Here is a 14,192-nt window from a genome sequence, read left to right on the forward strand (position 1 = left end):
TTCCTCTTAATCTTTTTTCCCCAAATTGTATTTTAGGATATATTCTTATTTATATTATTATATATAGGGGAATTTCAAAATTAATTTAATAATCTTATTTTCAATAGTAGGGTTTTTTTCAGAGGCAAAATTTAGTTAACTAAACTGATGAAGTTAATCGATATGAAATCTTCCCTTATCAAATTAATCCTTATTAAATTCTCTTATCATAAATAGTCTGGCCTAGATGATAACCTCGCCCTCCATCATAGTCATTTAATATTTATAATATAATATATTCCAAATCAAAACGTACGCTTCCACCCAAATCAAACAAAACAGTTGCTAAAAAGTTACACTCTTTTATTGTGAAATCTCTGGAGAGTTTCGTGAAGCCAGTGAAACGCTGTGCAACATTTATGAGGCTAAAATGTATCTAATAACTAATATCACAATTTATTATGTAATTGCAGTATGTGTGTTTTTCTTTGTGTTGGTGTGTGTATGTGTATCTGTGTGCGTGATGTAGTGCTGTTGTTTGTATGTGCTCTTTACTGATCCTCTACTGAATGGTTGCTTCCGATTTGGGTTCATCCAGCAACTCAAAGTCACAGACCAGTGAGAAATGATCCGATGGATATTGAAAACAAGGCGTGCGATTTTTACCAATTTGGTCACCAGCCGGAAACTCTAAGCAGTTTTTGATCTGCAATGCAAAACAAATTAGATATCATTCTTGAATAGGATATAGCGCAATCTTAACTTACCTTTAGTTGCTGCGGCGTATAGAAAACATAGTCAATGGTGTGACACTCTTCGCCATCCTCGCGAATCTTCCATGTGGTGTAGGGCGGTTCCCTTTTAATGGACTCTGAGACCAACTCATTGACATCCTCGCAGCGCTCCTTTTCCCTTTCCCTCTCGAGTTTCATGTCCGCATAGGCGCTGCCCAGTTTCAAGATGTCGCAACTGAGAATTGTGGCATAGATGGGCTCGATGGGCTCCGCATTAAAGTCACCACACATCAGCAAAGGACTCTCGCCAGCAAATTGCTTCACAAACCGAATGAGATCGCGTCCTTGCTCATTGCGCAATTTGGCCAAGAGCGCTCCATGTCGAGCCTTCAAATGTGTGGTGCAGACACAAAACTCCTTGCCCGTCGCCTTTAATTGCAGACGAGCTGCAATGGCCACCTGATTGCTCTGGACACGCCACACCTCAAGTATGCGTGTGTCGTAGCACAACAGCTGCAGTTTATCCCGTTTGTAGAATATGGCACAGCCATCGGGTCCATTGTTCTGCTCTATATACAGACACGGAGAGTCTGGCTTGGGGAAGAAGATGCCAGCATAGTTTTGACTGCCGAGGACAGTTTCCAGGAATTTGAAGTGATCCACCTCCTGCAAAAAGTGAGAAGACGATGTTAAAGCGCGACTGTTTGGCTTTATACTTGGGAGGGGGTTAAATAAATACTTGCAGACAAACAACATCGGGCTGGTTCTGAAGTATCTCCTGGACTATGAGATACTTGCGATGCTGCCAGGTCAAAGCCTCTTCAGGGCAACGCACAAAGCCATCGTTGTGCTGTCCCAGAGCTGGAAAACCAAGTGAATTTATTTACAAAAATGTATATTTAATATACATATTAAAAATATTAAAATGTAGAATAAATAAATAAAATATATTTGCGTTTTGAAAAGCCAAAAAAAATACCATTTTGATTAAATAAAATATATCTGCATTTTTAAATCCAATAAAATAGTATTTCAATAAAGGTAAATTCAAAAAAATGTTGAAAAATGTGACTAATTTTACATTGAAATCGAAAAAAAATATAAATTGAGAAAATGAATTGAACATTCTATTTAAAAATTATAATTTAATTCGAATGGCTATTAATCGTTTTATTGTTCTATTTGAGTGGTTTAAAACTTTAACTTTACTTACTTTGCGACAAAATATTCCACTGCAGCAATCGTATATTTTGCGTGCCCTCGTTATCAAGCGGCGGACTGCAAACTGCATAGAAATGCATTAATGTATCTGTCAGATACAATTGTAGTTCTAGCACTCACCACGCGAAACCGCATTCAACTTGAGACATCGCAATCCATCAGTCACATCCTCGCTGATGAGTGCTGGCTTGAGGAAGGATCTGGTGAGCAACGAGGGTCGATCGATGCCATTGCCACGCAACTGATGCACATGATCCAACAAGGCATTCGTGGTCAGACCTTTGGGCAGCTCCAAGCCATCGTCCTGTGAGTCCATATTGTTGATCTTGGGCGCCGAGTTGAACGAACCCATTCTAAAAGATGTCGCATCGAATCATTTAATTTATTCACTTTGCAAATCGATGAGAGATTAATTGCAAAACGTGCTCAACATATCTTTATTCGATTCTATTTGCTGCCATTATTTAAAACAAATTAAAAAAATTTCCGGAATTGCGTAATCAATGTGTATTTTGGAGGAATTTTTAATTTGTTTTGATTTATTGGCATGCATTGTAATCGAATCTTAAGCGGTGAATCACGGTGGGAACAATTTTTTATAAGCCTAACAAAAAAACACCATTCAGCAACAATAACAATAATACAACAAGAACAACAGCAAAGTTAACAGCATCGGCAAAGTCAATAGCAAAAAAAAAATGAGTGCAACAATTTTGTAAATACTCACAAAGCATTCGGTTTTTTATAAAGAATCTTTCGTAGAATTATAGAGAAAATGAACAAACTATGACTATATCTTCGACTGGCATAGAACATTGTCATTTGAACTCTGCTGAAAATAATATTTGAGTTGTAATTTTGAATTTTGAAAGTTTGAATGATGAAATTTGAAATTTTGTTGAAGAGTTTTGCAATTTTTTGTTCTAAATAAGGTAAAGCTAACGTTTGGGTTTGGATGAGAGTAGAAGAAAGTGAATAGAAGTAAACTTATTTAAAATAATGAAGTGAAAGAGAAGATGTTAAATGATTAAAGATAATGTGCAACACTTGCAACAATCCTTTAGCCAAAATGATTTATGAAAATTGAATATGAATGATGTCGTATTTTTCCTGTTTCTATTACTTTGAGCAATATAAATTAAGATTGATAATTATCACAGCTCAGTTGAACAATAAATAACGAGACTATGCATAAATCTTGAAACTCTCAAAATGTGTGTTGGCTTTCACAATCGGTTAGGGAACTCGATTTATAGCACTTAATGCTGTGCTGCTGCTGCTGCTGCCCACCCACACGAACCGTATGTTATATATCGGATATTGTCAGATGTCGCACGCGGCATTAAAAATGTCGCTCGGTCAATAGCTTCACAGCTGTTTGGCTGGTTTTTGGTTTTGTTGTTGATTTTTTTCGGTTCGATTTCTCAGGAGTGCGATTGAAACCAGTTCTGAGAGATCGTCAATGCAATCAATCAATAGAGATGACGCGAAGTCGCTCACCTGGTCAGCATCACCCTTTGCAAGTAAGCCTTGCGATCGTTCTTGCAGGGCGCTTTATTGGCGCGTTTCAATTGCAGTGCTTGCTCCATTCTGACGCTTGGCAAGGATTAGGATTCACTTTCGGTTTTGGGGGATTTGATTTGGTTGTTTGTTTTTGGTTTTTGGGGGTTTTGTTTGCCGAAAATTGTGCGAAGTGCGCTTGTAAGCGACATTTGCGAAACTGAATGGCAACTGAAATGCGGCGTTTTATTAGAGATCAGCCAGAGGCGGTCAGAGACAGAGAGAGAGAGAGAGAGAGAGAGAAAGAGAGCAAGCACACAGACTTACGCATAAACGAGTATTTCAGCTTAACAGCACTCACACACCAACAAAGCGAACGCACACACACATGGTGAGATGTATCTGCAAGATACAGAACGAGATCAATACGTTCTACTCACGTGCGTTGCTCACTGGCTGAGCGACAAAAAAAAAAAACCAAAACAATAACAGCCACAAAATGAGATACATCGAAACTGACAGCTTACTAAATATTTATGCGTAGCATTCTGTATGTAGATACATTCACATGGAGCTGCACGCTTCATTGTCTCGCTTTCGTTTCGTTTCGTTTCGTTTATTGTAATGAAAACAAAAGTATCTTTTGGCACAACGACTGTGAGATTGCGACTCTAACGCCCAGACAATTGATTTATGCTTAAGCAAAAGTTATTCGTTACTTTGCCAAATGCAAATTGCGTAGACAGTTTCTGTCGGTCCAAAATGCGCATATTTAGCATATCTGCGCCCATATGCTCGCTGAAGATATCGATTCTGAGATTGAGATACGAATTTGTATTTAGCTATTCTGCGAGTACAATTTATACAACAACGCAATTCCATGCGTAATGAGACACAGACTCAGACAGCTGTCCACTCGCCGTCGCCTCGATCTGCAACCTAAAGATATTGTATCTTTTTGATGGGTGTGTGTGTTACCTGGGTATCGGCACCGCCACACGCCTCGCAAACGTCTTCGATGTGACAATCAAACGCGATGTTTTCATTAGAAACTCCATTTTGCTCCGAATTGTTCAAGTACTTTACTTAATTAAAACTCTTTCGCAAGTAAGTTTTACTCGTAATCGTACAACTTTTTCTCACTTTTACTTTCGTCACTACTTATGCGAAATTGATATTTGATTGATTTGTGTGCGGATTAACTTTTAGCTTCTTTCCACTTAACTGGTTAATTTGAAATATTCTATATTAAGTGTCAGTATCGCAATGTCAAAGAGACGCGGTTCAAGCTGTATTTCCTAGAATGGGAGAGTTGCAAAAGGTTAAGCATTAGTTGGGATTAAGTTTTTGGCGGGTTTCACTACCAATTGAACCACTTGCAATGCACCGAGAAGTATGATTACAAAACAGTTGTCATCACAATCATCATTATTTAGCCACGTGCTTAGGCACTAAAATTCAAATCATTTGCAAATAGTTTAGGTTACACGACACGCAGCTGCACATTAAGAAATGATATCTTAATTTAAATATAATATTTTTAAAGTCAACTTTTACTATCTTAAAGCTAGGGTTGGGTAGAGGATTTTCTCATTCAATGATTTTTATAATCAACAAAATCAACACAAAATATTAAGACACATTTTTCATTCATCCAAACTAGTCAACTATTTACTGAGAAGCGTTTCGAGCATTTAAAATGAAGTTGACTAGTGGGAAAAAAAACTGCAACACTTTGAAAATGCTAATAGCATATGATAATTAGTAAATTGATTGAATTAAATTAAAAATTCAAAAGTAGCATGAAAATGTTTCCCATTCATTTCGCACTTTATTTGCGCAAGTCATTTTGAATTTCATAATTTATTCAACTCGAAAATACTCTTAAATATTTCACGAAATTACTCCGAAATAAGCTGAAGAGAATATGAAATCTATAAATATTTTGTAAGCTATTGATTCGGTCATTTATCAAAGGTGACAGTTAAGCAATTGGCCTAAAAGCAACTACAAAATACAGTAGCTTTTTTTTGGTACTCGTATTCTACTCTGCCTATTATCGATAAGAACAAGAGCCCTTGTGTGAATGAATTGAGCTAAAAATTGCGCAAGGTTAGTTATGTTTTTTGATTGAAGCCTGAGGCCTGACAGCGCTTAAGAACACTTGACACTCTGTCCGTGTTGTCCATGAACTTGATTTATAAACGCAATTTGCCGCTGGCAAGCAACAACAACAACAGCAACATGTTTTTTTTGGCATTCAATGCCTTGCTCGAATTTATATCTCACCTCACCAGATACAACAACAGATCACGCGGCGGTGGCGGCGTCTCATAATCAACGATTGGCGGCAACATGTCTCCAGCCGCAGCAGCAGCTGTGGCAACAACATCGACAGCATCAACCTTGTCATTGGGTGTGGTCATTCTGCCACCCGCCATCGCCCCCTTCGTCTCGATTTCCATTTCCAGTTTACGCGCCGCGAGACGCTGTTTCATTTGTGTTGTCGAGGTCATTGCCGAGGTCTTGGCCAACGCTTCCGCAATCTCATACTGCCTAAGGAAATCCTGACGCAGCTGCTGCCGCTGCGCATCCTCTGTGGCCAGCTGGCCAGTCAAACTCAAGCCACGACGACACTCTTCGCCGCACAAACGGCGACACATCTCATTGATGATCACATTCGGGCCACTCATAAACTGAGGAGCTGTTTGGCTGCAGTTGAGACAAGGCGTGTAGCCTTTAGAGTTGCCCAAGAGCTGGCATTGTGCATCAGTTGATTCGTTGCCATTTGGCGATGGCGGCTGTTGCATCTCATCGGCCACACTGAAGTAACGTGGCGGCGGCTCATCCTCATCCTCGACAGCAGCGCCACGTGCGTGACTCGCTTTATTTTGCGGAGTTGGATGCAGATTCAAGAGCAACGCTGTCACTGGCATTGCTTTGCCCAGAGCTGGCTGTCGTCGATGGCCAAGACTCTTATGTTGCTCTTGTTTCTCACTTTGATTATCCATGGTTGCACTTTAAGCACTTTTATTTTCATTGGCCACGCGGCGTATGCGCAATATTTTTATATATTTTAACCGTTGCGCGTTTAGAACGAACATCCAACGTATTAATACGCGCGTGCGTTGCTTTTCCTTATTTATATATCTTTGGCCGCTCTAGCCGAGATCGAGGCAATCAAGTGGACGCTGACTCGCTGCTGTCGCGTCGCTTCGTCGTCTCGATGCTGTTGCCTCGTTGCTGTTCCTTCACTCTCCGCTCATTAATTGAGCACCGTTGTTGTTACTGTTGCTGTTGCTTTTGCTTGTTATTATTGTTGCTGTACAGTCATAAGTAAATGATTTTGTTGCTCTGCTCTGTGCGCTCCTCTAGTTAAGGCAAACGAGATTTTGCGTGCACACTTTCCAAAATGTCAAAACACACACACACACAATTAGCAAACAAAATCAAATCGAATCAAATAAAGCAAGATTTAAAATAAAAATTGTAAATTGCTGAATGATTTATGCTTTGATATTTCGTTATTAAATCGTCGACTTTCTTTAACAACCATCAGCAACAATATCTGTTTGAAAAGTGGGCGATAATCTCTGGCATCCATTGACTTTGACACCTCGGTGACATTAAGCCCTAAGTTCAGTTGACAACACGCACACAACATGAATGCTCAATGAATGCTACTAGTAGCTACAATTAATTCTAGTACATGCCTCAATCGCATTTGTTAAGTTATCTCTTGCTGGCATCACAACTGATTGACAGCTGTTAAAACTTTGTTGTACCGGGCGAATGATTAATATTTCATTAATTGCCACTTTGTAAACTGCACAAGTGCAGCAACTAAGTAGCTTCATATAAATTATAGATATACTATTAATCAGTATCAAGCTAATTTCCCACTTTCTGTCTTATGCTTTTCACCTCCAAACTAAATTTAAGCTAATAAATTTTATATACATTTCACATTCGACTCACAAAATTAGCATCTGTTCAAGTACAAATTAATTGCATTTCATTTAATTTCTATTATTCCATTTCTATTATCTAACACAACAACTGACAAACATTTATTTCCGTAATATGCAAATAGAAGAAAACAAAACTAAACAAATCGTACAGTAGAAACTGCATATTGAAAGTTGATTGAATAAAGTTGAAAAAAGCATTGCATACTTTTCGGCTGCTTTCGAAATTCGAATGCAAATTAATTAATTGTTTGCTCTGTTGATAAGCGGCAGACTGATAATCAAAAGCAACGGTTTTTCTTGAGCAATACATACCTCAAGGCAGTATTATCTTTTAACAGTTTTAATTATTGTCAAGCAGTTTACTTCCTTCTGTAGAGCTGCTGTATTACTCAGCTCTGAATCTATTCAGATGCAGGTGTTAATAGAAAATTTTGCTTTACTTATTTTTCTTGTTTTGTTTTTTTGGCAAACTGGCACGGAAAGCGTAACAGAATGAACAAGATCAGCGTCCGTCATTGAGGTTTATTTATATGTCTCACATTGTGTATACGTATTTATGCCTAGAGACGAGTACTCTCGTCTCGTCTATAGCACGTTGCAAACACATATGTATGTATGTTTCATGAACTTGGCAGTGAGCGTAATCAACCTCAATAAAAAATCATTGGGTGGGAGCATTAACTGGACACCTGTGAGGCGCCTGTCAAAGCAGAGGTGATCGCTCGTCCTTCACACTCTATCGAACTGTTTGTGTGTACTATAAAAATTTCATCACAGACATTGTGATAACAGCTTATCAGCAAATCGATTTTGTGGGAACACTCTGCAGATTAAGCAGTAATCGGATGGGAAATTCAATAAAATGGTGAAAGAAACACTGTTTCACTTTATGGGAACAAAGACTGTTGCTAACTTTTAAATGTGAAGACATCACGAGACTCATTCATATCACTAAAGGTTAAGCACAGACAATGCGTTAAATTTGTATATCAATTCTAGATAAGATTAGTTTTTAACTTTTAGTTTTGAAGGTCAGTAAAATTAAATATTTAATAGATACTTTTTAGTTAAGAACTTGATACTTTAAAAATTTATTAAGAATGTTTTCTTTTATTTGCATCTCAACTCATCTCTTTCTATTATCAAAATGTTATATACCATAAAAAACCCAAATTACTAGAATTATGTTACTACAATACATATACTCGAATGCCCTTTTTCAAAAGTGATACGACTGTATTTTTTTTTACAGTTTCAACATCTTTACTATATATGTGAATATAAGTACGCTTTGTTTTGCGATTACCAGGGGAGATTTCGTTATACAACAACAGCATTGGGACACATGGTCGGGTCCGGCGCACATATCGCTTCATTTGGAAATAACTGGTTCTATACCGGCGTGGACTGAAATTGTCCGCCTGGAGATGTGTGACTCTATGTGTGATTTTTTATTCAACTATTTGCATTTGTTCAAAGGGGCATTGCAAGTGGTTCTGGTTTCGGCAGCTGGTTTAGTTTTCCACAGTTTTTTGTGTGATCTTCAACTCACCATTTTTATGCCTGCACCACGCCACAACACATTATCCAAAGATTTTTGCTTTTTATTGCTTAATCAAGGCTAAAGGAGTCAAGTGCTCCGCGAACTTCACAATTGACTAACGCGTTTAAGGGACTCTAAGGCTCTGTCGTGGCCTTAAGTAGAAACTAGAAATTGTAGCGAAATGGCAGCGATTCAAACGCGCCGTCAAACCGCAAAGAACTAAAGGCGACAATTGGTGCTTTGCGCCATTTATAGCACGACATTGGACAAGTGAGTGAAGTGAAGTGAGTTCTCTTTTCGCTTTGCTGGCTGATAAGGATACAGTTATGCTGTCAGAGCAGCAGCAGCTGTGCTCTCAGCTCACCCGGGAACCCCAAAAGACTTGATACGATGTGCGAGAGAACGAGAGCAATTTAGTATTATTATTGCACAATCAATTTTGTGTTTACAATTCTCTCTCGCTGCTCTCCCTTTTCTATTTACGCTCTCGACTCTCTTTTAGTGTAACTAACTAATTGAAAAATTCGATTTGAGGTCTACAGCTTGATCTTTAGCAACCTGTAAGAGCATTAGGTAAACACAGATGCTGTAAGAGGCAGCTGCTGAAAAGTCATCCATTTAGAGGTACTTCTAATTATTCAAGCTTCCATTTCAAATTATTTTCCAACTTGTCTTGATGACCAACATCTGAGTCATTCTTTTACAGAGTATTACAAAACAGAAGTCTGTCGCAGTAGGTCGCACTTGATATCAATTCTTGGGAGGTGTTTTTTTTCCCCGTCTTTATTGTTGTTCCTGTTTTTGTTTGGACAGGTCTAGCGCTAAAAATGTCTGGTGTGGTATCTTATCAGCGGCGCACGAGCCACCAAAAAGTTGTGCGTATGGAATTTGTCATCGGCATTATATACAAATCGCCATAAAGTGGCCTTGCAATATATATGAGACCGGGAGATGATCCATAGTTGCGATAAGCCTTTGCCTTTTGGCACATGCAATAAGTGACGTTGAAATCAGGATCAAATTGGTTTCAATTAGTTTGGAGCAGTTGCTAATGCGCCGTAAATTATGAATCCATAAACTATATATGTATATATAGTATTTAGTACCCGGCTGGCTGTCTGACTGTCTGACCGTCTGTCTGAATGTTTGACTAACCAACTACAAATGCGAATCTATCAAGGGTATTGGGTCTGGGGGCGCTGATTAGAGGTGCTTGCAATGGTTTTACGATTATTGTAGTGCTCACAGCCAGTGGTCTGGCAATTGAGATTAGATACGTCGCTTTACTGACGACGGCCTTGTTCAAGTGCTGTGGTTAAAGTGCGTCCAAATAAATTTCTATTTATCGTACGTGGCATTATGCACATTACCAAATCTATCTCTAATGGCCTGTAATGCCTACAATCGATTACTATATCTCTATGTGCATGAGCTGCTGTGATTTCGATTTCGATTTTTTTGGTTTTTGTTTACGTTGACGACCCGCTGGCTGCCTTATCAATTTGGGCAACGTAAGCGTGCCATTAGCTCACTATACAAAATATATACATATGGGAATGTATGTATATATGTTTACTGTCTAATGTGGAATTTGAGCTGTGCGGCACTTATCACTGAAAGCATTTTCTAGTAGCAACCGACAGCTTCGGGTACTCGTACTTTTTATACTAAGCACACTCAACTTGGTATCAGAAATTACAACTTTGTTCGACCGGCTCACACGGGTTTTAAGGGGTATTTCTTCCGGAAGCATTTTAATCAAACATTTTATATGTGATTGTGGTAGGTAAGGAAGGCATAAAGTCGATCAGAGAGTCTTGCGGAAGGTAATGTAAACACATTGTGATTAATTGAAGATATGAATCACATTACAGTCGAATAATAATGGAATAGGAATTACTTCGATAAATGTACATTATTATTTTGTCATTCATCATAATCTACGATCATGGTATTATTTTCACATTATGAATATTAAATAGAGTAATTCGTTATTAGTAAATGTTTTGGAGAAATAATCTAAGGAATATCTCTAGTCAAGAGAGTTGATCCATTTACATATGACCATACTTAACAATAACCAGATCTTTTGTGTTTCATATATGTATTCAATTTTATTATCAATATACTTAGAATCTCCTTGACTACAATTAAATGTACATTAATATTGTTTCCTTAAACATAATTGAATATAGAAAAATAATTATCCGTTTATAACCAGAACTACTATGCTTTAGCATACACTACATATTTGTGAAATAATCTTAGGAATATCTCAGTTGCAGACAAGAGTTCAGTCAACTGCAGACCCCATAACAAAAGGACCCATATGAACATGCTTAACAATAATCAGATCTTTTGTGTTTGATATATGTATTAAATTATTCCGACAACGCCTTCAACAATGCCACTACATAAGTATACACACACACACAAGGCCTCTTGTGGACACACTGGCGAACCGATACACAAAGCGCCGTTATAGCAATTAAAAGGCCATTTCTGTTGTCATCACTCGAGCAAATTCCATTTACTAAAGTACTTGAAGGGGGGTTCGAATCAGAGCTGCCATCACTACGAACAGCGGGAGGAGGCGAAGAGAGAGACAAGGGTGGACAGCAGCCAATTTGCTAGCTGCCTCAAACCCAAACAAACAGTTTGATGACTTTGCACAGAGAGTGAGAGCGAGTGAGAGGGAGAGTGACAGTGACAGTGAGATTGCAAGAGAGTGAGCGCGCGCTCTTCTCACATAAGCAGTGTATTACACACATTGTGCATGTGCTCTCTCGCTCACTCACTCTTCAACATTGGCTCAGCGGCTCTTTGCGGTCGCATTGAAAGTCAAAAATATTTGTTGTAATAAATTAAAAACTACACACGCACACACACACTCACAGTGTATACATACACACAAAGAAAGTAAACAAAATCAAATCAAAGAAGGCGACCATTTAAAACGACTTAATAGATGCACAAAGAGAAGACACAACACATTGGATAATTGGAAAAGGGCTGGGTCAAGGCAAAAGGGGGAAAGGGGGATACCATAAAAGCGGAAAAACCGAATAGCATGCAAATTGTTTTTGTTGTTCTTTTTGTTGTTTGCTCTTGTTTGTAGCGCATATTGTGCTTTTTTTGTTTTATCAATAAATTTTGCAAAGCCGGGCACAGGTTAACGAGCGACGCGCCCTAAACACTCGCAGTCGTAATAGTAACAGGGTATTAGGTAATCCACTTACAAGAATTTGCGGCAGAATTTATAAAATGCCACCACAAAGAAGATTATCGTTGAGATTATCTTCATGCTGCAGCTAATTAAATAGTTTTACTTTTTGTTTGTTTCGTTGCTTTTAATTAGGTTCTATTTAAATATATCAATATCAAAGGTAAACTGTAATTTCTTACTGTTGCATAAATTACAAAAATGAAAAAACTTTAAATTTTGTAATTTATTTTTGTACTAATGTTTTTTTTTTTTAGTTTTCTTTTTTTCATTTGCCGAAAAGTTTATGCACTCCACTGAATTTTCACTATCAATGTCATTTCCGCGTCGAACACGTTTTTCACACTAAGCTGGCATAAAAATGAGGGACTACGCTTTACTCTGGCTGTATGTGTATGTGGCGCCATGGAAGCAAGCAAAGAGACAAGTTGAAAGAGAGAGCCATGTACTCTGTGAGAGAGCGAGAGCCGCTGAAAGGAAAAGCTGACAGACGATGATTCGGCTAACAAGTTTCGAGTAGCATTGCACAATATTAAATACCCTATATAGCATATGAGTTAGTAAATATATTTCTTAAAACCGGTCTAGTCCAAAGGTCAAAGTTATGTTCAGAGCATTTAGTAAAGTTTTGGAATTTGGAATTTGTTTATTTAATTTGTTTATCATTAACAAATATACCTGACAAAGTAGCGCATGCAGTCACGTCTCCACTTGTTGGGAGCGGGGCAATAAACTCTTGTGTGGGCGAATTAAAGAGAGTGAAGCTGTTGTAAACTTAAGAGCACACACGATGAAAGCTACGTTTGCGTAAGCGAAGAGTCGAACTATTAAGTACGCAAGCTTTACAAAACTTTAGATCATAGCAAAGTTTATAGATGTACTAAATCGAAAGCAATGCAAAAGCTTTTGTAACTTGTTGAGCTTTTAGCAGAGACATTCTTAAACTAACAAAGTAAACTTGAATGTCAATTTCGCAATTAATTAACTAATTTTATAATCATTATAATTATTAAGCTATCTTATTCGATAATTATTTTTAGTACATTATTTATATTCCCCTAGCAATTCGATGGCCTATACTCATAGGCTGGTCCCACGCGTATGTTTATATTGATGGGTTGATTCAAATATTCTTCTTTCCGTCTGGAAGTAAATAATAATCAATTATTTATACACCTTGGAGTAGGTAAACAATAGCAGCTGGCTTATCTAACAAATTCAATGCTTACTTTTTATCTGCAGCACTCTCATAATACTGATAGCCCTTCCGCTTTGCCGATTTATTCAGCCGCAACGATCGACGCAATTCCTTGGGAAGCGGTTTATTCGTTTCCCTTCGCAGAAAACCGCCCAACTGCTGGATCCTCGAGGAGAACGTTTGCCAGGCCAGACGCAGCAATCCACGATGACTTGATGCCTCAGCTCCATTCTTGGCATTAGCCGCGCCTTCGCATAGCTCAATGGTGGAAACGGCCCACGACGACATGATGTCGATGTTGATGTTGATGTTGTGTTGACCGTTGGCAGACAAAGACTGAAATAAGTGATTGGCAAGACGAGGCAGAAAGCTGGCCACTTGTTTTCTGGCTGATAAGATTGGCTAAGCTGAGGCAATTGAAAAATGATAGTCAATACTTTAAATGTTGAAAAGTGTGCGCAACAATGAGTCGACCATTTGACAAAAATCAAATGGGCTAATTAACTAGGCAATGTTCATTGCAATTGAGTCGAAATTTGAATAATTTCGGACAAGTCCCAGTTGTTAGCATAGAAATTCAATAATTTGATATTGCAGTGAGCACGTGAGTGTGTGTGTGTGTGTGTGTGTGTGTGTGTGTGTGGAGGCCTCAGGCAATGACAGTGAATGTCCTGGCCCTGACCAAAAAACCGAAACCTAAATGTGCAAATGCACGCTGCAGTTATGAATTTTTAGCATAGACAATTTTCAATAATATTTTCAGCCTGCAGACAGCTGAATTTCCTACCTCCCAACCCCGTTCTCTTCCCCTTCCCCTACCCAA

General features: G+C 38.3%; 2 protein-coding genes across 7 annotated transcripts; both read right to left on the minus strand.

The window, feature by feature from the left end:
• Positions 1-321: 321 nt before the first annotated feature.
• Positions 322-12,494, minus strand: LOC132785263 (nocturnin). 6 transcript variants are annotated; one of them, XM_060791268.1, is made up of 8 exons: positions 8,958-9,157; positions 4,413-4,732; positions 2,662-2,763; positions 2,055-2,287; positions 1,927-1,998; positions 1,453-1,574; positions 747-1,379; positions 322-685 (listed from the first exon to the last, which is right to left on the minus strand). In XM_060791268.1, the coding sequence occupies exons 2-8, from the start codon at positions 4,490-4,492 to the stop codon at positions 542-544; spliced, it is 1,386 nt and encodes a 461-aa protein (XP_060647251.1). In that variant the 5' UTR covers positions 4,493-4,732; positions 8,958-9,157; the 3' UTR covers positions 322-541. The 6 variants fall into 6 exon arrangements, with proteins under 6 accessions (XP_060647251.1, XP_060647250.1, XP_060647253.1 ...); XM_060791267.1 differs by having other exon boundaries at positions 2,662-2,766; XM_060791270.1 differs by lacking the exon at positions 2,662-2,763 and having other exon boundaries at positions 8,958-9,155.
• A 648-nt stretch (positions 12,495-13,142) lies between these two features.
• On the minus strand, positions 13,143-13,712 carry LOC132785265 (uncharacterized). The gene is made up of 2 exons (XM_060791273.1): positions 13,401-13,712; positions 13,143-13,314 (listed from the first exon to the last, which is right to left on the minus strand). Exons 1-2 carry the CDS (start codon positions 13,655-13,657, stop codon positions 13,230-13,232), a joined length of 342 nt encoding a protein of 113 aa, XP_060647256.1. The 5' UTR covers positions 13,658-13,712; the 3' UTR covers positions 13,143-13,229.
• Between the last annotated feature and the right edge of the window lie 480 nt (positions 13,713-14,192).

Source organism: Drosophila nasuta, chromosome 2R (assembly GCF_023558535.2).
Source record: "Drosophila nasuta strain 15112-1781.00 chromosome 2R, ASM2355853v1, whole genome shotgun sequence".
NCBI lineage: Eukaryota > Metazoa > Arthropoda > Insecta > Diptera > Drosophilidae > Drosophila > Drosophila nasuta.